Here is a 27,129-nt window from a genome sequence, read left to right as displayed (position 1 = left end):
TTTACAATAGTAAATTCATTGAATTCTCTTGTTACTATTCGCATACTAGTATGATCGTTATAACGAGTGTTGCTCAACATTTTATTTTGAAACTGTTCGTTGTGGTTTTTATTCAGTAAATATTTATGATGATAATCTCACCATGATTTTATGGCGGTAGGACTTTAGCATGTGAATTTGGCCAACTCATCATTTATTCTACAATCAAACTGTGTTACGTTTTAAAAGATGAGTAAGACGTTGTAACTAGTAACACTTTGATGTATAATTTAGTTATACTTCTTACAGTTTTGTGGCAAAAATAACCTATCAGCATCACAAGGATCATTTCTTTGCCTGATTTAGAAAAAAAAAATTACACGCTAGTTTTTATATTAAAGCGTTCTTATGATATAGTTAAAATAAATATCAGATATAATCTTACTATAGCACTCAAAATTAGTTTATCATTAGATTCCACTCCTAACTTCGGTCACTGATAAGTCTTACTTTTCTTTTGAGCGATGAAAATAAGCTAATTTCGATACTTGTCTCTTTTTACTTATATTTGTTGATGTAATTCGGTTTAAAAAATCGTTTGGGGTCGATTCAAACTATATCACATTTAAGATGTTCATCAAAACAAATCAAAATATACTTTATTCGAGTAGGCTTTTACAAGCACTTTTGAATCGTCATTTAACAAACTATTAAAAGTAAAGCTGCCACCGGCTTGGAATGTAGATTCTACCGAGAAGAACCGGCAAGAAACTCATCGATTTATCAAAAAGTAATGAATACAATTACTAGATAATGACCTCACTTTATAGTCTTAATTAACGTTTTACAAATATTACTACAGATGAACATCTGGTCTATAATGTAGGTCCGGAATAAACGCCACTCGATACAAAGAGACGTTGAGTTTCAGACACGGAATACGAATTGCAATACAACAAGGAAATTTCACTACTTTTGATGCTGCGCGTTTATGATCTTGTATTACATTGAAAGTATTAACTTTAATAATTAATCAAATTGATGTCATATTGTTACTGTATCGGTAAATTTTTTTCTTTGATTGGTATTATTTCTGTTTAGTGGTTCAAATGCTGGACCAACGAAAAGTTATTAATTTATACTTTCGATCAATTTTGTATAGCAGTTAGGATTTAGTAAGATGTTCGGTGCACGTAAGATTTACGTTGATCCACCGGTTATGTTGGATTGCTGTCCCATTGGACTAGAGGAAGAGATATAATAATTATTTATTCTCCAGATAAACTTCACACTATAATATGACATGTCACACGACTGAGAAAAGTCTTGCTCTCCTCCTCTTCATTAAAAAATAATCTTCCATTACTCTACTTCAGTAATTGATGGATACGTGTATTTGTGAGAAGTGTGCAACTTTCATAACGGTGTTTTCTGTAGCCTGGATTCTATGAATTGGCAGAGTTCACTATCCCGTGCCTCGAAAAACACGTAAAACCGTTGATCGCGCCTAATTCCAGTCGTATCGAATTTGGCGTTCCAACATATTATGAGACAGACAGAAGTAAGGAATACCTGTATTTACGCACATACTATTGCACTTTGAGCCGAGATGGCCCAGTGGTTTGCACCCGTGCATCTTAACCGATGATTTTGGGTTCAAACCCAGGCAGGCACCACTGAATTTTCATGTGCTTAATTTGTGTTCATAATTCATCTCGTGTTCGGCGGTGAAGGAAAACATCGTGAGGAAACCTGCATGTGTCTAATTTCAACGAAATTCTGCCACATGTGTATTCCGCCAACCCGAATTGGAGCAGCGTGGTGGAATATGCTCCAAACCTTCTCCTCAAAGGGAGAGGAGGCCATTATCCCAGCAGTGGGACATTTACGGGCTGCTAATGCTAATGCTATTGCACTTTAAGAAAGTCGTTGTGAAGGAAGTCGGTCAAGAGAACATTACTTGAAGAAAAGTCAGCCAAATTCCCGTATTCAAACCCGCGGTATCATATGTATAACCCACTTGCGGATATGATATAATACAAATATGATTCATTTTAAAATGTTAACATCGTAACAAGGTATGCGTAACCATAAATAACTGTTATATAAAATCTGGAATCGTCACAGGAAGCAATTACGATGGTTTTCTATTAAAATTATGACGCACATACACCAGTCCTATAATAAATTCGAAATCAATACATACGATTTATATTTAGACGATATTAAAATGTTATTTATATAGTTTGTAATAAAATGAAATCGTGTTATGTCATGAAATATTTTTGCAAAAATTGTAACTTTGGATTGTGTTGCCAATAAAAATAGTAAAGTTACATTAAATTATCAGTAAGCAAATGTCTCACTGCTATCAAAGAAAATTCCTTTTTTGTCGGTCTGGTCCGACATACCGAATTATTTATTCTTTGTACATTTTATAGATATATACTAGAAGATCATAAAATTCACGCTTGTCCCAATAGTCTAAATTTAAAGCAGGTGAAACTGCGAGCGTATCTACTATCTACCAATGTATAAAATAATTTAAAATATACTAAAACCTTTTTCGATAAGCGTTGCACCTTTTGGTATAAATTTTATGTATATTGGTTTAGTAGTTTTAACAAATAGATATTAAAAAAAATATTTAGTGAATACTTTTGTTTATATTTCTATATAAAAAAAGCTTATTTTTAATCAGTATAATTTTCATCTTGATCTTTTAAACTTAGTAGACAGAAAAAAAATGTTGTCCTAACTCCACTCAAACAATTCGCAGACACAGTTTAAATATAGAAATGTTTTCTTTATCTACGACCCGTCCTTGGTAAGGTTTGGACAGACATACATCATGTTGTAAATTATTTATGTGTTTAGAAATAACGCTACAAAAATCCTACTAGTCATCTGCTAGTCTGTCTCGGAGAAGTTGCTGAAAATCGAATGTATAAATGTCTTTACAAATGTTTTCTTGCACAACTAACATTTGACAGCGTGTTAGAATATATGTTAACATATTATAATTAACAATGAGACTAAGGTTATACGATTTTAAAACATATGAAAAGAATATTGTAAACACACGCCCATCTCGTACGTTAATGGCTTTTAAAATATACTAAACGATGCATCACTCGTAACGCTTCTGTGATATTGAGATCATATGGAGACATGACATCTGGTGGCCGAAATAGAAAACAAATCTATATATTATCGTTACTAATATAAGGTGTTGAAAAATTCAGAACTAAAAATAATTATGCACTTCTAATCAAAGATATATGGTCTAGTGGTAAGCCTAAGTAGGCTTTAACCAAATATAGTACGTTCGTATCTAGATAAGTCCCACAAAATTTTACATCGTAACAGCCCATTTGCTCCTATGCCTACCTAATAAGTAAATAATGAAATTAAATAAAATCCCAATACTGGGATAAGACCTCTTCTCCTTCTAATGCGTGTTGGTATACATAGGGCAGAATGAAATAGGAGACATGTAGATTTTTTTTAGGATTTAAGGATTTTTTACAGTCGAACACGAGTTTAATTATAAACACAAATTAAGAACATTTTAATCAGCGTTTTTCAGATAAGATCCACGTGTTATATGTACTAAGCCACCTGAACTCATTATTTTTTATATCTAGTGGATTCTATTGAGGTATTCATCGTACTTTAAAAATGTTACATACATAAGGACGGTAGTGGATGCTATTTTTAATTAATTTTATTTAGGCCACGCTGCTTTCATGTGTCGTTGAAGGAGAAATGCAACTTTTATAATTTTCTTTTCATTTATAATTTTAAAATTCAGCTACAGTTTTTTTACGAGCAGAGATGGCCCACTGGGTGGCCCATGTGGTTAGAACGCATGCATCTTAACCGATGATTTCGGGTTCAAACCCAGGCAGGCACCACTGAATTTTCATGTGCTTAATTTGTGTTTATAATTCATCTCGTGCTCGGCGGTGAAGGAAAACATCGTGAGGAAACCTGCATGTGTCTAATTTCCACGAAATTCTGCCACATGTGTATTCCATATGAGAGGAAGCCTTAGCGCAGCAGTGGGAAATTTACAAGCTGCTAATGCTTTTATGTCATGATTTTAAAATTAATCGAGATGGTCTAATGCATAGAACACATTGATATGAAACCCTATGTTATCTATGGTCCTGCGGGTAACTACCGTAAAATATTATAGTGCGAATATACAATTATACGGCACGGCTGGTTAATCATTCATAGAAAGCAGAATCGTATTTAAAGTTCTGGAGGCCCTGGGACCGCAAAGGAGTGGAGGCCCTAGTAACAGAGGCGTGGAGACCCTAATAATTATATTATTAATTAATTTTAATATTTTAATTTCTATCGGTAAGCTATAAATTATTTACTTGTATCGGTAACTTTTAAAACAATAATTAGTAACATTATTATAATTTGACTATATTTAGATATTATTATTTAACTCATCGGAATCTCTGTTGTGGGCCCCTCTCACGTGGAGGCCGCAGGGCGGTTGCCCCGGTCGCCCTTCCCTAATTCCGGCCTTGATAGATAAAAGTTCTCATATTTACACAAAAAACATACCCAATACGCCCAGTTTTTTGCAAAAAAACTCCTTGAGCTGATACTATTGATAAATTTTATAATCTGTTCTACTATTATAAATATAAAAGTAACCCTGTCTGTCTGTCTCTTACGCTTTCATAGCTGAACTATTGAAACAAATTTTATGAAATATGATATGCAGCAAACTTGAGCCTCAAAGAAGGACACACTTTTTTATATCTAAAATCTACGCCTCCTCTCACACGCAGGCGAAGCCGCGCGCGAATAGTAGTATTGAATAAATGTTTGCACGTTACAAAGGAAATATCATAAGACTACGAGGACATTTTAATTGAAAAAGATTCAGGAAGATTTTACGCTAATCCAGCTATTGTAAATTCTATATCAATCTCCGCACACTTCTCACACGAGAAGAGATTATTCTCCAGCTGTAGGATATTTACGTGTTATTAATATAAACTAAAATGTATTTCTATTATAACAGATATACTAAAATTAATGATTAATTATTTATTTAATATAATACTTAATTTACTGGCAATGCTTTTGTTTATTTCGTAAAGATGACCAGTTAACTTTAGCTTATATAATTTACGTGACTTTCATTTTTACAAATTAAGAATCTTAAGAATGTAAATTGCACATATGTTTTGATAAGGCAGCCGTATCTCTGTTATTTTCTTTATCTCAAAGTTTTGTTTACTCTGTCTCGGTGTTTTAACAATTTGCGAGCATAAGGAATTACGAAAGGACGTTATGGTGCCAAGGTTTGATTCCGGCATTTGTTTTTTTTTTTAATTTTAAATGACATTTCGTTCATAATTTCACAGTTAAATATATTCAGTGCTCAGATGGATCTCTTAGGTGTTAAAACCATGTATTCATTAAAATAAAAAATGGAAATTCCATTATACGATAATTGATCTAAGTGATTAAATCATTAAGTAATGAATAATACAATATACATGTTTATTAAAAAATGCATAGAGTTTGAACTTACCTATTTTAAATTTTAAACCAAACCTTATCACAGACAATAAATTTCAATATTTTTGCTAATGTTATTGCCGTGTTATATAACCTACTTAAAATCCAGAAATAAATTTCTTTGCTTATATATGAAACGGATATAAAAAAATCACTTATTTGACATGCTACACCATAAATAAAATAATCAGAACAAATTCCAATTTAAAATTTATAATTCAAATATTAGTTATGCCAATTAATGACAATTGTCTTTATTTCGTACAATTTGCTTTAACGTTTAACTTAATTTTTTTTTATAAGCTTAACTAACGCAGACACAATTGTCTTGAATGTTCAGCATCAAAACAGTTGTGACATGATCTACATCTCTTCCATCATATACAAACGATCTAATAAAAAAAAGTCAGACATGTATTCTATATTTAAAAAATTAACCAAACCTCAACTAAAACCTCGTTTAAAAAAAAATAGTTATCAGCCAGTAATCTATACCTACTAATATTAATATTTATAAATGCAAAAGAAACTCTGCCTGTCTGTCTGTCGCTCTTTCACGGACAACGCACTTAACTGAATTCTATGTAGTAAGCAAGCTTGAACTTTTCTCATGCTTAACACGACCAACCCTAAAAACGCAAGCGAAGCTGCGGGCGACAACTATTGTAATATAGAACCGGCTAAGTGCATTATCGTCTTATCAGTAATGTCGATCGAATTTTGGACATTTGTGATAGCATGTGATATTGGTATTAAAATAAATACGTAACAAAATAATTCCGTATCGGAAAAGGATTAATTTTTTTTTTAGTTAACTAAGTCATTAGTTATGACTAATATCTCAATCTACAATGTGCTATCTAAATATATTTTTTTAATATTTCAAGTCCAAGTATTGAAATATGCAGCCGATTGGATCATAAAAAAGTATTAAGGTTATCATTGCCATTAATAAATCGTAAACTTGGATATCGATAACGTGTTTCTCCTATTTTCATATCGAGAAATATTTTCTTAGCTCGGGGGAAAACTTACTTTGGTTCGCAAACGCAGACGTTACACGCAAGGTTGACATGATTTTTGAAGTTATTCTTTTAGTGCGTTATGAAGAAAAATGATGATAGTGAAATTTTATAATGGTATTAAAACTACATGATGAAGTTGCTCGCTAAACCGCCAATTAAGTGTCAAATCGCTCGAAATAGAAAACTTCACACCTTATCTAATTTTACAATGTTTATTTTAATACAAATTTAAATCGTGAATGTCTAAAAATCTGAGTGTGTGCTATAGTAGTGGTGAAAAAAGAAGAATTGCATTTATTAATATAATTACTATTTTATTAATAATAAGTAGATTATTATTACTTTATTGTAATTATTTATTTGCATGCAAATAAATATTATTTTTTATAAACTTCTCACGCGCGGCGCTTGTACATAAATAAACGCACTTTTTTTAAATATTCCTGCGTTCTGTGTTTTGCGATTCAGAAAATGAGTAATAAAATAATAGAATAAAAGCCTGGCAAAGCGACAGAGTGATTAGAAACGTGCAAAAATCATAAAGTAACAAATTTAAATATAATTAAATACATAAGATATTATATACTAACATAACTGCTATAATTGTTTTATAAAATGTGCGTTCACAGATGATAAAAATCATTAATTCGGAATAAAAAATCAGTGATAATTCTTCGAACAATTCTTTGCTGACAAAATAATATTTGTCTTGTGTAAGAAGCGAACATACAAGTTTGTGATCTTGGTGAACATATTGAACCGTCATGGCGTGTACAGCAGCGATACTCCTTATGGTCATCGTGGCAGTAAGTATACGTTAATTTAATATGAGATAAAAAGGCAAAGATAAAACAGCTCAATACCTTTTCCCTCCTGTTTGTTAACCGGCCGCATTCTCTTATTGTTTGCTATTGAAATTTAATGTTATCAATAAAAGAAATACCAATTAATGAAATGTTGGTTGAATTAAAACCACTGGGCGCAACTAGTATAGAATCGGTTGTGACTTCGAAACTAAGGGCGATCACCGTGAATGTTAGCTGTTTTTTTATGGCGACAGCTTTTTAGGCATTTTTTATAACTCGCCGCTAGATGGCGATGCAGCACATCAACCGTTCAACCAATAGCCATGTTAATGGTCTACACAGGATAACGCCCTGCAAACTCAATATTATTCTTATTAGACGGAATCTTAACTTTTTTGCAATAACGATCGTAGTATCGATAATGCACATGACGAATATTTTACTATTGGATAATATAAAAAAAATCTAAATTCCCTATACAGTGTTTTCGTTATATGAATTAATTGATTTAACCAGTCATTCCACATCGATATAAAAACACTTTCATGACTGATATAAACACAAAGTTTAATGTTGAAAAAATATTTCACATATTTTAAGTGATAGGTTAAAAGTGCAGGTCTATATCTGGCTTATCTACACTACCCGGATCGTGATTGACCCGGAGTCCTGTTTAATTCGAACATAAGCGGCGGTACTATCAAGTTCGTGCACTGACGTGTTACATAAAGCACGCTTAGTACCTTTTAACCTTGTTCCATTATAATTTGATATTGAAACAAGTAGAAGTGTTAAAATATTATGCAAATAGGCTTTAACGACAACAGATCGATAGATAGCGTATATATTTATTGTATGTAAAACACCTTTTCATTGTTATGTTAACATTATGAAAACAAAATAATAAACTAGATAACTCAAAAATGTTTGCAAATTTGCCGAGCCGTGGATTGTGCTAGTTGCAAGATTTATACAATGACAGTGATGTAATAAAAAAAAAAAAAACTTTTAAAAAATGAAAACGTTCGATGTATTTTTTTAGTATATTTATCTACTGAGCCAAGAGTTCTAGAGTAAGTTTCGATGAAACACGTGTGACGTAATTTCGTTCAATATACGAAGGTAGTAAGTGAAATTAGTTTTTACTTTTTTTATTATTAAAAAAAAAAATAAACACATGGAAACTAAAAAAATTAACAGTTGCAACCCGCAACCGCTGTTATAATTCACATGTTTTAACAACTAGACCGATTCTGTTTAAGTAAATATATTCGACAATAATTCGTTACGTGTAAATCACAGCAAATTGCAATCATGTCTAGACGCTCAATTTTAAATCATTGTGGTCACCTAGTGTTGATTAGAAAATTTGTGAACGTCATAGCGTATTCGTATTTTGTCAATTTGGGTCAACTGCCTTATTGTATTTGACACCTTTTTTGAACGATCAATAAACATTAATTGTATGCCTTTCTTTTCATTGATATTGATTATATTCTATACAACCTATAAATGCTTACTAAAATAAAAGTCTATCCCTTTTCACTACAATAAATAAGAACGAGATAGCGACAAACTTAATCCTGATAAGTTTAATTATCTTTATCATTTCATATAATAATAAGTATTATTAATTTAAAAATAATTATAAATCAATTTTATAATTTTATGATAAAGTAAAGCAAATAAAATAAAATAAATGTAGATATTTTTTATTAAGCATGGATAGGAACTTGCAATCATATTAAATGAATATACTTTGTTATTTACAAAGTTGATTTTATTACTTTTTTCCCAAACAGTTTTGTTTTTTTCTCTCCATTAGACCGACTTAAGTCTTTTATAGTATAGTATTTTAAAATTCTTATTAACTTTGCTAAGCAAATTATTAAAATAAATCAATCCAAACTATTCCACGTCAATTAATTTTATTTAGTAAAGGATAAATCAAAGCAATGATTTTAATTTTCAGAAATCCTTCAGTATCAAGAGCATTTTTTACGTGTGTTGCCTCATTTACCGGTCGTAAAGTTTGGCATTGAAATTCTCAGTTCATTTTTAGTACCAGGAAATCAACATTATCGTCAAACGCCACGCTGGTTATAAAGCATTTACCCAGTATTATTTTACGAGCCGAATGTCGTTTGTTTTAACTATATTTTTGTGTTTATATTTAATAAAGAATGTTGGCGCCACCTCAATCGCGATATTTACTTTAAAACGGATCTCACGTACGCTCTGTAAATTTTCAATACTTTGCTTTGTCCATTTACTTTAACAGTGTTAATTACATATGTACTAAGAAGTATATAAATTAGATTTATATAATATTTATCCTTTAAGATTTCTCAAATGAGAAATTTTGGGCTAAATAAAAAAACCTATTGTAAACCAAGACCTTTGATATTGAAGTGTACCCATTTAAGTTTGTCAGAGTACTTAATATTTTGTCGACTTTTTCATCACTTGATATAGAATTATTCTAGACATAAAGTATTGTAATCGGTTCGAACCACTCAATGTGCTATTAAAAGACCAATTAACTTGAAAAATCTAAACATCAAACTATCTCTTTCTTTCATCAGTATTATGACATTCAAAAGAAGAATACAAGGCATTTCGTAACTATATAATCTCCATGCAACACGTATTTATCGATGGAATTTAAATTATTTCCGAAAACAATATTTAAAAAGGGCTGTCAGCAATTCTATTGTCTTCGATCTTAGGTCGTTGACCATTTACAGTTGAGTAACAATACTGTAACGACTATTCTCTTAAAATTTAAGTCATTGAATACCTATTTATGAAATAATATTTAATATGTTACTAATAATTTATATTATAATTAAAAAATATATTATTATTGTAATTTTTTATGCGCGATAATTTTTTTATATTGAACGACTTTATAATAACTGAAAAATATTTCTAAAACTATTTGTAGTATACGAATTCAGTTTTACTTAAAGCCGAGATAACTCAGTGGTTAGAAAGTATGAATTTTAGCCGAAGAAACATCGGCAGGAAAGGATACCATTGTCCAATTTTGGGACATTCACAAGCCGTTATTACGTATATTGTCTTAACGATAAACTATTTCTAAGGTAATGTTTCATAATAAATCATTTCAACAAGGAACGTGGCCATGCACTTATTACATAATTATTCATATTGTTATACTTTACATATTTGCGCTATTTAATGACTAATATTGTGTTTCACGATAAATACGATGCGACCCAGTTGTCTTCATTCTGTTCGGTGTTTACATAGTCTGTTGTCATATTAAATACTTATTTTATATCATTTGTAGAACATACCTAATATAATTATTCAAAAATACGATGTACTCTATTAAATTTTGTTCATTAACTTAATTATTAGGCTGAATGCCTGTACGCCTTCTATTTTCGATTCTCTCGACAAAATTGACAATAAAATGATCACAATGCCCTTATTTCTTGAAAGCAATTAACTAGATATCTGATTGAAGTCGTTTAAAACAAATACATAAAGCTATCACGATTGAAGTCTTCCAGAAATGTCCTTCGTATAATTAGACGGACATGAACCAACTGCCGCTGAGATTCTCTCGAACAATTTGACGTATTGATGAATATTTCAAGCTTCATGACGCTGAATTCAGACTGCGGAATTACATCCGAGCCGAGGGAGTCACGGAGCTAGTAAATTTATAATACAAACCGGGTGAACCTCATCGTATATGATAATGGAAAGTCAACGACTGGACTAGTTGCACTAATAAATGAAACTTCGTTGTAATTTATAATAGCTCGGCTATTGTTTTAATTATATGATTTGTCGCGTGCCATTCTATATTTCAGCGAGCTTGTGATTTCGTTTCCAATGTATATTAAAGACTATATTTCGCTAAAGTGACACATTGTTCTTTGTTATGTATGCATTAAATTGCATGCCCTAAACGTTTCGACCTTGCTCAAGCTCAGCTCTGCCATAAACGACAAACAATTGAAAGTAATAAAGACGTACGTAGGCACGTCTAATAAACCAGCTGATTCCTCGTGAAAATAGCTCATTGAAGTTTCACGCTTTTAAGGAAAACGATGAATCAACATCTATTCTTAGACATGAATCAGCAAATGTTTAAGTGTCATTGAGACCTAAATAATGTGTAAGGAAGTTAAAAGTAACGAGCTTCGACAGACAATGGCAGGACTTTTCTGACAATGTTTTGGAAAAAGGGTAATGAATATATCCATAAGGTATTATTAGTTGTTTTTAAAAACAAAGTTAAGCATTCGAATTAAAATTTACCAATATATAATTAATTGAAAATAATTTTTAATAATACACTATTTTTAATATTTTAAGATCTAAGGTGGTCAAATTCTTTTTTTTTTTTTTTCTCGCTGGAAAAACGCCTTACGCGCTTCCCCCACGTGATGGAAGGTGGGGGGGTGTGTGGGACTCCCCGGAGCCCTGGACGCCGAATGCGCCCAGGTGCGCCGGGTTTACCCACTAAAAAATCAGCGGTACCCTCTCCGTCTTTTGGCAGGCGCCACGGGATCGCTTGCGCATGCTACCGTGACGCCCTGACGGTCGGCCCGCCTATGCGGGCCTCCAACACCTAGAGGGGGTTCTCGGGGTAAGGTGGTCAAACTCGGGCAACCCACACCAACCACTAGCGATTAGCACTATTTTCACGAACTTTATTTGTGCTGACAGTTTATCTCGTGGTTGGCTGTGAAACCTGAGGTGAACTGAAGCCCATCAATAGGACATTTAAAAGCAGTTACTGTACCTTACGCTTATTTTTTCTTAGATAAAAAAAAATATTCTTTAGTTTAACGGCAACTCTTTATACCATCATTAAATAGTATTTTAACATTAAAAGCGTCAAGCTTATTTTATGCGTAAAGTGTTGCGTTGATTTCTATTTTATATAATCTATAAAAGATTATATTATACACTACTAACAACCTCAAGTGATTATATACAGTATAAAATAGAAATTTACGCACAAGTGAAAGTTTAAAGTTTGCTGCAGAATGTAGTTATTTTTGCAATAACGGAACTGGATCTATGATAGTGAAGAGTCAACCGTTACCGCTCATTACCTTCCATTACATGACCGCATATCCGAAACTCCCGGGTCGGTTTTTAATAGTTTGGCTATTAATTATTTCTCAATAGCAGTCGTTTACATTTCACTTAATCGAGAAGACGCTTCTCTGCACCTGATCTGTATCTGATCGTGTCGCACAGGTCACTGGTGGAATATTAGGGGAGTTGTATATGGAGTGTACTTAAGTTTATGCGCACACTCGTCCCCTGTAATACGTCCTACGATGTCATCACTAGTCTTTGAAATTGGCTAATGAAGCTCAAATACTGTCATTATTATTATTGTCCATGGCTGTATTCGGGTTTAGTCAGTATAATTAAAGGTACAAAAGACGTATCATCATGGATTTCATGATTGGAGAAGCATTTGAACTGGTCTTTTAGCCTTACGTGTCTGTGGGTGGGTAACCACTTACAATGAAGCTTATTTACCTTCCTAACACATTAAAAAATAAGAATCTTACGACGTGTCACACTATCGTAAGATCTCAGCATGAATATTTGAAACGTTTAAATACTCCGTTCGAATCATTTGAAGTGTTACGAGTGGGTTTTATATGGGGGCGTATCATTTAGCTCCCTGTAACCCAGATGCTTTCGTTTCATTAACTTGTTTTACGATCTGACACTTAATATTGACCTACCCTTCATACTGACGTTGATTGGAATCTCGCATCAATCGACAAGAATAGCTCAGAACCGTCACACTGTGATTATAAACTTTCTTTATGTTATGCCGGCTATCTAATTAAGACAAACTTAAGTTTTTTTTGTTTATAGAGGCTTTGGTTATATAATGAAGTTGACACCATTAAAAAAAAACTTAAATTCTTATTTTATTGCTAATTAAACAATTGAAGATAACGTCTTGGCTTCTCTAGAGGCCAACATGTGGTGATATTAGAGTTTTGATTGGATTAAGATTCACAATATATGTTATGGATGGTCTTTTCTATTATTCGATGAAATACTTAAATTCACGATTCTAACATTGTAAATGATGGCAATTAATATAGAACTGGCATATTTATATAGAAATAGTCTAAAAAATACGAGTTTTATAGAAGAAAATAATATAGAAAATTCGCGGGACTAATCGCGGAATAATTATTGAAAATCGTATAATTTAAGAAAACCAAAATAATAAAAAAGTGTTTTTTTTTTTAATACAATAAATTTACTTCACCTTTTATAGTTTTAACGTACCTGTATAGTATATGCAACACTACCCCAAAAGAGAGTAGAGAGCGGCGGTAGAGAAATTGCATGATGTCATAAATAGTACTTGGTGGTAGGGCTCTGAACAAGGTCGTCTTGGTAGGTACAACCTATCAAATATTCTACCGCCAGGCAGCACTACCGTTTTGAAGTGTAAGTGATCCAGTGTAACGACACTCACAAGAAACAGATTTTAGTTCCGATTGCCGCATTGTTTATGTAATGTATGTTTCATGTGTGTATGTGTGAGTGTTTAAAAAAAAAAAATAAAGTCAGAGTCGTAGGGAACACCTAGTAGCTAACAGCTAAAGGGAATCCAAGTCTGCAATATTGTAATGCGATGCTCCATTGTTCTAATTCCTCGTGTCAGCGGAATACGCCGTTTACGTGCCGTTAAGTCTTCCGACACTTCTCTTCCTCGGTTGATATCATCATGTAAAATCTCGTTACACGTAAATTAATCACATCACTGTCTTTTCTGATATTGTTCTTTAAATTATATAAAAAAATCCCGGGCTAGGATTGTATAGCCATTATTTCTGTTTTTAATTATTCAAAATCGAATAGTCTAATAGTTTTGGCATCAAGCTAGTTGCAGCGCGCAATCTGCCAATTAGTCAAAGGTAAATGACCTAATGGCCTAATTGAGCCAATCAATGAAAGTCTTTTCAGCAGTTTAAATATAGCAGATACAGCACCTGCTACTAACTTGACCATGACTTTCTTTGCGGATACTTAAAAGTTGGGTATTGTTTTGTTGACTGTATTCGTTCCTATATAGTGATTTAAGTCAAAACTAGAATTTTATCAAATAAATATTAAGTAATTAATTTGATTGTTTACATTGAGCTACAGTCACGTGTTCTGAACAACAAGAGCTTCTTTATTTATACAACGAGACGCAACGTTAAAACAAACAATCTGAATATGACAGAATATACAAGATATACGTAGGTAATTGTCCCCTGTTATAAAAACAGGCAACACTGCAATGAGAACATCAATAGATTTTACAAAACATTTAAAAAATGTATTTTTAAACATTTATTAAAAATATATATACATTAAAGCAAATAAGAACAACCTAAAACAACCAACGTTATCAGCGTCGCATTTGATATTATTTGTTCAAGAATGTCACAAAACTAAAATCAAAACGGTGCCTTGTACGTTTGCGTAATAAAAAAAAATATTTTGCATTCAACGATTAATTCGTTTCCAGTGTCGTTCGATACGAGATTTAGACGTCGTTATCTTGTATTCGGCTCATAAAATTGACATTACTATCAACTAATGTTCCACACGCATTAGTGTCACAGTGAATGTTACGAAATGACGTAATCATTGCCATATGCATCTTGCTATTGACTTTGTATACACATGTTTTTGTCACACGATTCTTAAAACGTATATTAGATGGGATTTAATATTTTCAAATTCAAATTAATTCGAATTTTAAAAATCTTTTTAGAATGTTAAATTCTGATGTTTTATTTATGTACCACATACATAGCTTAGCCCATAGTCAGAGCTCTTAGTTTGTCAAGACTCTGCCACCCATGGTATCTAATTTCTTATATATGTACCTTGTACCTATAATTACACTGGTTCATTGGCTCACGTGTAGCGGCAGAATACTGATATTTGTACCTATTAAGACTGGTTTGAACCAAGTTTACCACAAGTATGAAAGCCTACTAAAATCAAATAATGTTTTTACATATCTTTTCATAGGCTTAAATGGACAAAATAATAACCGGGCTTAACTTGTGTTAACTGTAGAAATTAACAATAATAATGCTTAACTCCAGATTCAACATAAACCTTAACACATTTATTTGTATTTCTAGTTTTATTTATTTATTACAAAAATAAGCTCCTCTGTTACTGTTAAGTATAAAACACTAACTTTAAACTTGAAATACGTGTATTTTACGATTGTTAAGTAATCAGAATAACTTTATTATTTTATAGGTACTGTTAGCCGCTGTGATTGAATTGAGATCGCATAGTTAGATATAATTAGTAAGCTTTGAAGCCGATTATCTTTATACTATAATTGATTATTAAGATGTTTATGTATTCTTGCTTATTAACTAAGCAATTGAACAAATTATAAACTGGTTAACAGTTGTAACCTTAATTGTGCACCTATTATTTATTTTATTACTCTGCATGAAAAAATATATGTGGTATTATGTACAGTATATATAAGTTTTATACTAACCTTTTTACAGCCAAAAAAAATGGTTCTCAATTCGTTTGTATATGGACATTCATTTTTTGGACGATCGGGTATATTTTTTTCTTAAGGATTTTAGTAACTATTTCTGTATTAAGTTCAGCACAGTTCCTATCTTAAGACGATTTGATGAACTCGAGCGATTCGGTTTTTTATTGTTGACAAGCGAACTTCGTTAATAATTCAATTCTTAGTTTAATGGCGTTCAGTGGTGCCGACAGGGTTCGTTAATAAAAATATAAATATTGGGAATGGTTATTCTCGAACATTCGTGTATGACATTAACACACGTCATTTCACGATTTCGTTCGATATCTGAAGTATGTAGCAATTGCTATTTTTACCTGTGGGGTTGGACTGTTAGAACAAAACTCGACGCAGAACAGGAGACTCGTGTATCATTTAAACATTTTAATTTATGAAAAACATAATGGTTTGCGGTTTATTTTATGTAATTGATAGGTGGACGAGCAAATAGGCCACTTGATGGTAAATGGTTACTATGTACCATATATATTGGCGCTAAAAGGAATTTAAGCCATTTCTTACATTATCAACTTACTACCAACCATAGGAGCTAAGATTTTATGTCCCTTGTGCATGTTTAAGCTGTTGTTGGTACAATGGCTTACTTACCGTTCAAACCGGAACACGAAAAAACTATGAATTGCTATTTAGCGGTAGGATATCTGATGAGTACATGGTACTTACCTAGACGGGCTTGCAAATAAGCCCCTATCACCAAGTAATCACTTTAGATCGACTTTTAAACTTTTACGGTAATTTCGAGTAATGAGTGTCAGATTATTTTTTGTTTTACGATTTAGTTTGTAATTAACTATTGGGGAATCGAAGATTACTTCATCGTACATATTCAATTGGTGAATAATACTGCGTGTTATATCTGAACTCGGTTAGATTATTTTTGCAAATTTTGATCTTTTTTTAGCCCATGTACCTACAATAGAGTAAATAACCCAGTTAGGATGATTTAATGAATAAAAACCTTCCAAAAGTTGGACTCATTGCTGGAGTTTGTGGAAAAAATGCCGTTATTTGAAAAAGTCGTTTTTGGTAGATGTTTTATCTCTGATTATAACGACACTTGCTTGGCCCTACAAAAAAATATACGACAATTTTTTATGTATATAATATAATATATTCAATGTCGAAAGTCAATAACTGTAATTTTTCACATTCCAAGATCAAAATCAATCTTTCGAATGCCGAATTTGTGATATACCTACACGAGTACTTAGAATCAACAGCTTGCAAGGTTACAACAATTAGCAATCGATTTAATAACACGATATCACTAGCTATGCCTCGCGGTTTCACCTGGTTACATATACGTCTGCCATACACATAAGTACTCAAACAAGGGTACATCAGCAACTAGATTGAATTTATATAAAAAAAAAGATTTTATTTGACTATAATATTATGTAAAAACAAAAAAAAGGTAGGAAATAATATAAAATAATTGTTTTTTATGGATATCGCAAAATTAAAACGAAAAATTAAATATATAAAAAAAAAAAAACTTAAAACCACGACTTCACTGGTGCGGATTGATTGTCATATAAAGATTGTGCAAAGCTTATGTACGAAAGTGATTGTAAAATTAAATTAGTTAAATTTAATTATTAGAATTTATTTCTCTAGAAAAACTATTGCTGTTTAAATTTCGTATGTACTTATCAAACATAAATCTTAGCATAAATATTTTTTCAAATATTTACTTGGGCTTACAAACGGGCCACCTTATGGTAAGATGACTCCAGTGCAAATAGACATCGGTATTATAAGAAATAATAACCATTCCTGGCAACGTCAATAATCCACCAACCTCCAGAGCTAAGTTGTTATGACCCCTATACCCGTACTCCGTATTTGCACTGATCCACAGGTTCAATCAACACAACAATAAGAAACACTAAGTATTGCCTTAAATTTAATATTATGAACACAGTATTAAAAAAGAATGATTTAATGATAATTGCTGGCACAAAGGAATACAATTAAAAAATACCAATTAAGAAGATAAAATAAGCATGGACAAGATGTCTGCAGAGATACAATAATAACAATAAAAATAGTGTTGCTGCTTGCCGTTAGAATACACGATAAGTGGTACCGTCATAGACCGAGTTGCACAAAATCCTACCACCAAGTATATATGTATATAGAAATAAACCTACTCGAGTTTCAGATACCGTATATTAAATGTATTCGAACATAAAGTGCTTCTCATAAAAATATATATTTTTAACTGTAAATATTACATAGGCAATTTATATCATTCTCGTTATATTGATACCAAAATAACATACTCGTAAATGTGGGTAACATTTATATAGGTAGCTCATAAAAATACGACGTGTCCCTCGTAACTGTTGCACGTATATTCTATTCGAATAATAGTAAGTCATTTAAAAAAAAAAAAAATTGAAATATTTAAAACACGTTTACTGTTTGACATTTGAAGAGTAACATTTACTTGATGGTAGGGATTTTGTGCAAGATTGTCTGGCTCATCATCAGATATTCTACCGCAAAACAGCAGTACTTAGTATTGTTGTGTTCGGGGTAGAAGGATGAGTGATCCAGTGTAACTACAGGCACGAGGGATTTAATTGTCTATGGGTGATCGTGCCTCAACAGACAAGTTTAAAAACACAACATTATCAAAATTATTTAGATACGATATGTTGTATCTTAATAATATTACTCCCATAAGATAGATTACTAAATGAAAATGTTTAAAATAAAAAGGAGCGCTTGTAAATAAATAAACGTACAACTCTCTAATAGTCTAGTGACTGCAAAACTTCCAGGTGTCAGTTATTGTAATATTTTGTTTCGACTCTCACTAATTCCTATATATTATGACGAATGAGGAATTCCTATTTTAAAATTGCTATATTTTGTACATTATGAGCGGGTAGAATGCCCTATGAATCATTATCCTAAATTGCGGGCTTAAGAATAGTCAATGCGAGTGTAGTTTAAATTGTAGACATTTGCTACGCCTGCCAATATCATGTTTCAATCATCGCGTCGCCCACAGAGCTACGATTTATTAGACATGCCATTTAATCTGATAAGCGATTATTCTTTTAAAGCGCTTATTCTATTTTTAATATAGGCATATTATAGCTTGCCTTTCTGGTTCGAGCTGTATAATATACCGACCGAAACAAAAACGAGTGTTTTATTTATGTGTACGAAAATAAAAATTATAACATTACTATAAATATTTAAAATAATTTTAATTTTATATTAGTTCTATTAAGATATAGCCTTGTAACATATTAAATATTATGTCTATTACATGAGATTGTAATCAGCGGGAAATTGAAATTATTAACACATAAATATATCGTATGAATTTAAATCAGCTTGATTAATTAGTCACTTAGACATCTTAGAATCTTAAGACGTAACGTAAAAGTTTTGGATTATTTCGATCTGCAAAGGTTTGGATGAAATACTATTAAAACTAACTTTACATAATAACTATATTATTACATTATAAAAGACGTAAAATTTGTGTGTTTGCGTGTAGGAGGTAATCCCCGAAATAAGTGATATAATTGAAAATGAATGAATATGTACATATTTATATCATTTTATTTATTATTTCAGCCAACGCAGCTGGTTAGCTAGACAAAAATACGTTTATAATTTAGGTATGGAGTTTTGTAAATTGATTATCAATATTTATTAAACAAATTAGTATAGCAGTAGAATAGATCAGCTCAAAATTATTATATTGACGTATGAGGTTAGATATAAAAGAATTTTAACATAACATTAAATTTTACATATATAAATATTTCTATTAAAGTATTATTATAGCATTAATTTAATAATACAAAGAAAGACGAATAACACTATCAAAAACCTTATAATAATCCATAACAGTTTCTTATATTCTCACTAAACTCAAATAAGGGGTCAAAATTTCCGCCTATTCTGTTAATCGGAGTTTAAAAATAGCGTTTCATTCGAAATACTAGATGGTTCATTGTCGTGCGTGATTAAGAAACCTGTAACATCCCAACACACAAACTCTTACATTTATAATGTTCGACTTATAACTCGCATATGGATAAAATACAACATGAGAAGAACACTTATTGCTACGAGTATATTACTATAATTACTGCGCGATGCCGGCGGTCTCCCGACGACATCCGTGTAATATGCTGACGTGTTAATCCGTACCCTGCATCGCTGTTCGTAGATCACCTCATGGGAATGACCATGGCGAATATAATTTTGCGTAAAATGATGAGTGTTGTCTATTTTTAATTACTATTTAAAGAACATTCTGAACATCAATTTAAATCTACAAATGGTTCGTTTTAATTTATTGCATAAAAGCAATAATTAAGAATATTATACCATTCAGGATGTATTTGTAATGTATACGCATTTTTGAATGTATGTTCGTAAGAATATAAATGTTTTTTTTTTAGAAATTGCGATGTGTACGCTATTTAAGCTAGGAACAAACATAAACTTGCTACTAGTTACCAAAATAGTATTATTTATATTTTCTTCTCAGGTTTAAGGCTTTTCTTTAGTTTGAGATGTTTCTTTCCACATGGTTTTTTGTATTACCTATAACATTTTTAAACTAGACTAAATAAATCATTTTCGTTACACATAAATTATGTTACAAAGATAAGATTATATTAAACAGTTATTTCTATCAATTATTAATATCTGTATTTTTGTTCTTAGGTGGTAGGCCGCGAGGGTGTGCTGGCAACGACGGCTAACCGCGACATGCAATGCGGTCGACGCCTCGTGTCCGGACTTTTCTCTCGGCCTCGCCTGCCCCTGGGCTACTCTTATGTGACGACCATACCGCGTGGCGCCTGCAGACTCAACGTCTCAGAAATCGTCACCAGCGAGAATTACATCGGTAACACATTTTTAACGGAAAACTTTATTATCTTATGATTTCATTTTGTTTTATATCAGATAAGCCGACAGATATGAGACCTTTAAAGTTCTTGCTCCATAACGATTATCTTAAATATCTATCTCCCTATTATTATCTACTTAGATGCAAATGTTAATTCCCTTATAACCAGGTGCGCGAGATATATAATAAGTGTCAATAAAATGCAGTCCAAGTACTGATAGAGTATGTTGAAATATCTATGATTAGGTCATGACAAATTAATGAAGAAAATCATTACAAATTAGGTCAAATTTAAAGAAATAATTTCATAGACTCGAGGTAGGTTTGATTGAACTCGGTCATACTAGTTCAATTGTAGATATACTTAGTAGTAAATTAGCAATGAGCAGATGTTGGATCCAAGGCCGCTTATTAAAGCTTTCGGTCACAATAGTGCCAGCCAATATGTATCAATTTTTATTAAAGTTATTTGGTTCTCGAATATTGGGTCAATCGAGATTTTAATAGAGAGATGAAGAGTACACTAGTGCAAAGATCGATGTCGAATCGATTTATAGGAATTGCACGCGTACAGTCCGCTGGCGCATCGCTTCAATAGAAGCGCCTACGCCGCAAATTGTGAGATAAATGGAGATAGCCGCCGTTACAATTGGCGAGTAATTATTTGCATGACGCACTGCCAATGCTCGAGGATACCAATTCGCTGATTGTTCCGTAAACACTAAGATCAATACCGGTACATTTAACGTATTAACTACATGATAAAATATTTGAAACGAAACATAAACGTCTCAATTAGACATAAATGATATAAAAACAGAAAATTATTGTTAAAGTAACGTTGGGCGTTTTTTTTTTATTTTTAGCACTAAGAGTATCCAATGGCTCGTACATCATGAATGGCGAATTTGCTGTCAGTGCTCCAGGCACTTATGAGGCAGCTGGCGCACGATTTATTTACTCTAGATCTTCTGGTCTGGACAAAATATTTGCGATGGGACCTATTCACCACCCTGTTGATATTATGGTAACGAATAACCAAATCAATAATATAATATTCGATATTTTGACACAGTATTAAAACTAATTTTGTTTCTAGGTCCTATATACTCAACCAAATCCGAACATAAAATACGAATACCTTACGGATTCATTGCCAGATGAAACTAGTAACGATATTCCAACTTCGAACAGTGAACCTGAGCAAACTCATCATCAAATTCAAAGACACCATAGACACCACAATGCTGAATCTCACTCGAGAGCCTTAGAAAAATCAGGCCCATCCCTGTCGAAGCAACCAGAATTTAGCTCTGTTGAAAATCAGTATCAATTAGACACTAACGTTATTGGTGACAGGAAGTTTGTATGGAAAATTGTATCATACACGCAATGTTCGAGAACTTGCGGAGGTGGTCTTCAAATTGGAAAGTTTAAATGTGTTGAGCTTGATGGTAAAGAAGATCGTGAAGTGTCCCCAGCTCATTGCACCGGAACGCCACCTGCATCTAGACGTAGACGGTGTGGAGTGGCTCCTTGTCCCCCTAGATGGAGAGCTGCTGCATGGGGACCATGTCCAGTGTGTGGTCCGGCTCATCGTACTAGAATAGTTGGATGTGTCCAAGATCATGCTCGAGGTATTACTAAGGTTTGTAGATTAGATGAATAAACATTAATTCTACAGTTTTCGAATATTGTTTGAAAATTGTAACAAACAATAATTTTACAGATAAGTGACCAAAAATGTCCGTTACCTATGCCGCCAAGTGAAGAAGCTTGTGAAATTCCTAACTGTGATGGAAAACCTGCCTCAGAAGTCTCGCCCCGACTTGATGCAAGACGACAAGTTCGTCCAAATGATCGAGTTGACACATTCCGTGAAGGTCCTGTAATATCACTTGCTTCTAACGTATCGGATAATGAAATCAGCCTCACACATGAACCCAAATACAGCTTCACAGCTGCTGGAGGTTGGCTCTATACGGAATGGTCTGAGGTAAAAATAATTCATTTAGAACCATCGAAGTAACTTACATTGTTATGCATTTAGTAACTCATGTTATTTTTACAGTGTGTAGGCTGGTGTGTAGGAGGTGGAGTACAGTCTCGTGCAGTTCGCTGCGCAGAACCTGACGGCTGTGCAGCTCACCGAGCCCCTCATATTTCTCAAACATGCTCCTTAAGGAAACAGTGTGATGCGCAATGGTTTACTGGTTAATATAAAATCTTACACAAAGATTTTTTTTAATGTTAGACTAAAGCGTATTAATAATATCAATTTTACACTAGGTGATTGGTCACCATGCTCAGCGGCTTGTGGTGGACGACAGGTTAGAGGAGTGATTTGCATCGGTGGTAACGGTAGACGACTTCGTGATAACTTGTGTAAAACGACCAAACCTGAATCAGAACGAGCGTGTGGAGGGAATTGTGCTCCTTCTTGGTATCTCAGTGATTGGGGAGAGGTTAGTACGATTAGAGATCAACATTTTTTACCGGAATTAAAGCTTTGTGCACCCAGATGGAAACCCAAAAAATCAACAAAACAATCACATGCAAGCCAATGAATCATCATATAAATACCAACGCAATAAATAAGGTATATTATTATAATTGTAGCATTAATAACAACGCAGCTGCTAGAAAATACTAATTTTGCCGATGAAAAAGTGATATATCTGACACAATAATGAATTTTGCTCAGTGCACCGGTCCATGTGAAGCTGGTATCCAAACGCGCACGGTGTGGTGCGCGCGCGGCGGCGAGGAGGGCGCGGGCGGGGCGGCGCGGGACGCGGACTGCGCGAGCGTGCGCCCGCCCGCGCGCCGCTCGTGCGTGCCCGCGCGCTGCACCACGCGACCGGTCGTCAAGCCCGCCATTAGCGTTGTGGCTACAGGTAGGAATTAAACAAGATATGTTACTATGTTAATCTATAGCAGATTAGTCTCAAAAAACTACTATCAAAATAAGAACCTATTTTTATATATTCTGTGCAAGGCTATGCAAATTTAATTGAAATATAATCGTAAAAATATCGACTAAAATACATCTTGTGGGCTATACAAAATCTAGGTAGTAGTCACTTTTACTCTCACAGGAAAAATAAATATTTCTATTACAGATCCGCAACAACGTGTAACGCGACACCAAAGCCAAAACACACAGAACGTCAGAGAACGCTCATTTAGCAAAGGTAACTTTTAATTACTGCATTAATTAAGTAGTATCGTACTTATAATTAAAATCCGTAAAACTGCATATGTCTTTTAGTGTATAACTAAGACTGCTACGCGGTTTCATCTGCTGTATATTTCGTGTCAAGATGAATATAATTCAAAATTAGCCCGTAACATGTATCTCTCTTGTACCAGAGTTTTATAATATTAAATTAAATTACAATGCATTTTAATAAAGTTATATTTGATAAGAGTATTAACCACCTATTTATTTTTTAAACTGGCTTTAATACTCGTCCGTCGTTATAGAAAAAAATTGTGGTTATTTTTAGTCTAGTTTTAATTGAATTATAAATATTTAAATAATTAACGAAATAGTAAAGTCGTATTTATTTAAAGCCGTATGGATTTAATTCTTTTATAAAACAAATATTACAATATAGAACAGTATTAACATAAACTACATAAGGCGCTAAAGCGCTTGAAATATTTCCAAATCTTCACGGATTAGCATTCCATGGGATTACGAGAGTACAGAGCCGGATCTACCATATGTCTTTTTGAGCTTCAGCCCAGGGCCCCGTGGACTCAAGGGGCCCCAGCTAAGTCAAGTCAAAGTCAAAAATAGACGATAATGCATCCATAACTTTATTAAATTAAACAGATCGTATGGTTTGCAACCCTGCGAGTCCAGCAACTAATTAAACCCCTTCAATTAATTTAATTCAAGTCTACGTTCAGATATATCTTAGATGGGCCCCTAAGTTGTGTTAGCCCAGGGCCCCCTAAGCTTACCGTCCGGCCCTGCGAGAGTACACACTTATGCATTATATCCTATTTTAACGCAATTAGCTAGTCTACGATATTAATATACTCTCTCAATCCAGTCACATACTATTATTATACTTATACAATATATTATGTGCACAGGAGCATGCGCGGACAAGCTCAGCAACTGCGCGCTAGCGGTGCAGGCGCGTCTCTGCCACTACCACTATTATGGCGATAACTGCTGCCATTCTTGCCACGGTCGGTAAACGGCAATCAACCACGGTGAGTTCAACGTATTTAATCAAATGTAACGGAAATGTATAGAAATATATTATTCCTATTTTAAATCGGTTTTCAAATATGGAATGTCATTAATAAATCGAATACATTTAAATTTTATATTGAGATTAATAATATGGATTTGCACTAGTACCTTTTTCATTTTAAATTTCCAAGTTCATATTAATATCTATTCTAAATTTTATTCTACTCCTAAATTTAATTTTGTTTTTTTTTTTCTTACAGGTATTGTTAGAAGCAAAGGAGTTACGACTCATAGTATTGTGATACAAATGAACTTAAAGTGAACATACCTACATGCATACAAATAATGACGTATGTGTGTGTACAGTTGTTCACTTTCAGTAATTAAATAAAAATGTAATTAACTACATTGAAAATAGCTTTTTAACTCAAAACTTATTAATTATAAGAAGTTTCACTATACATAAGGCTAATGAACGTTTCGTCTTATCAATTTAATAGTAAAAAAATAATATATTACAATATATCTAAATCTATTTTTATCAATAATAATAAATAGAAGTTCATTTGTCAAGAATCGTTTGTATTTCTATAAGTTAGGAATTAATTTTATGATCTCCAGGATATAGACGTAATATGGTATTTGCCTCTCGTGACATGAATCATTAGTAATAATCTGGTGATAGGGCTTCGAGTAAACCCATCCGGGTAGGTGTCACCTACACGTATATTCTACCGCAAAACAGTAATACTTGGTATTGTTCTGTTTGGGTTAGTAGGGGGAGCCACTTTGCGCAAATGACATAACATTTTAGTGCTCAAGGCTATAATATAAGGGATGGTTTCTTACAGAACCGATGTCTGAGGGCGGTGTTGACTACTTATTTCTTACTACCTACCGGTTTCCATAAATTAATTTAAAAAAATAATAAACAACTGATGTCACTAAAGGTAAATACCATTGAAAGAGAATGTAACACATGAAAATATATTATATTTATATAACATTAAAGCACATTATTCCTTGTTCACAATTGTATAAGCTTGCCTCTGTCATTTTTCTGAGTTCTGAAATATATTAATTATGAGATTTCTACAAATGTATTATAAAATATATTTAGTTAACCATTCAAACTATATCATAGATTAGTCATTAAATTTAATATACGATTTAGTTTAGGGTTTTATAGTATTCATTATAAATTAAAAGATGATGTTTCTAAATGTAATTAAGGAACAATAACATTGTGTTCATTATTTATTGATTCTGAATGTGTGAACAAAGAAATGGACGCTTAAGGTGGCGCCACACATGGTTAATTGGATCGTTAAGTGACAATCAAATGTCACCAAGGTTAAAATAGCAGAAATTAATGCATACTATACTTAAACAGATGTTATAATCAGTTTTATATACCGATCGATCATATTCTTAATTTAAAATATACAATTAAAAAAAAAAACAATTATCAACCTTTCTACGTGTGGAGCTGTTCTTATAGCAAATTTCATGTAAATATTTACATTATTTTGTATAGCGCATTTATTTACCGGCTGTAAGTATTTATGTTATAGGTAACAAACACAATAATTTATACCGTACCATCACAATTATGTTTATTTTTAAATTGGTTTTACTAATGTAACGGCATTTCTGTCTGTACTAATAACGCGTATAACAACGTACAAAAATATTAAGCTTTAAACACCGAATTTTGTTTTATTTTCCTTTACCTTTAAATAATATTTTCTTCAATTGTTAAATAACAGATATTTATAAAATTTTAATCATGTACAATCATCGTTTGTAGAACGTAACATATTTATTATCAACATTAAATTTATCTATTATTTATTTATAAAACCCGTAGTCCACTTAAAATTAATATTGATAGTTGTGAGCATGGAAGGAAAACTGTTTCTCTTTAATACTATCTAGTTTGGAGACCAGCAGCTCAAAGATTTGTATTGTTTTTGTACTACGCATATCACCCAATACAAAAAATATATGTAGATGAAATTTGTACATATTAAAATGATTAA

General features: G+C 32.6%; 1 protein-coding gene across 2 annotated transcripts in view; it reads left to right on the top strand.

Annotated features, from left to right (window-relative positions):
- LOC125070287 (thrombospondin type-1 domain-containing protein 4-like) overlaps positions 1-26,799 on the top strand; it is a 146,617-nt gene extending 119,818 nt beyond the window's left edge. The window contains exons 8-18 of one of the 2 annotated variants that reach the window (XM_047680084.1): positions 20,688-20,871; positions 21,741-21,901; positions 21,974-22,522; positions 22,604-22,870; positions 22,946-23,087; positions 23,164-23,339; positions 23,579-23,608; positions 23,729-23,771; positions 23,997-24,068; positions 24,982-25,104; positions 25,348-26,799. In XM_047680084.1, the coding sequence (XP_047536040.1) occupies positions 20,688-20,871; positions 21,741-21,901; positions 21,974-22,522; positions 22,604-22,870; positions 22,946-23,087; positions 23,164-23,339; positions 23,579-23,608; positions 23,729-23,771; positions 23,997-24,068; positions 24,982-25,088 (1,731 nt within the window). In that variant the 3' untranslated portion in view covers positions 25,089-25,104; positions 25,348-26,799. Of the gene's footprint in view, positions 1-20,687; positions 20,872-21,740; positions 21,902-21,973; positions 22,523-22,603; positions 22,871-22,945; positions 23,088-23,163; positions 23,340-23,578; positions 23,772-23,996; positions 24,069-24,981; positions 25,105-25,347 lie in introns of both variants that reach the window. The other variant, XM_047680083.1, reaches the window with a different exon arrangement.
- Positions 26,800-27,129: the final 330 nt, after the last annotated feature.

This window comes from Vanessa atalanta, chromosome 17 (genome assembly GCF_905147765.1).
Source record: "Vanessa atalanta chromosome 17, ilVanAtal1.2, whole genome shotgun sequence".
NCBI classification, from domain to species: Eukaryota; Metazoa; Arthropoda; class Insecta; order Lepidoptera; family Nymphalidae; genus Vanessa; species Vanessa atalanta.
The sequence above is the reverse complement of the archived record's forward strand: the minus strand, read 5'-3'. Positions and strand labels throughout refer to the sequence as shown.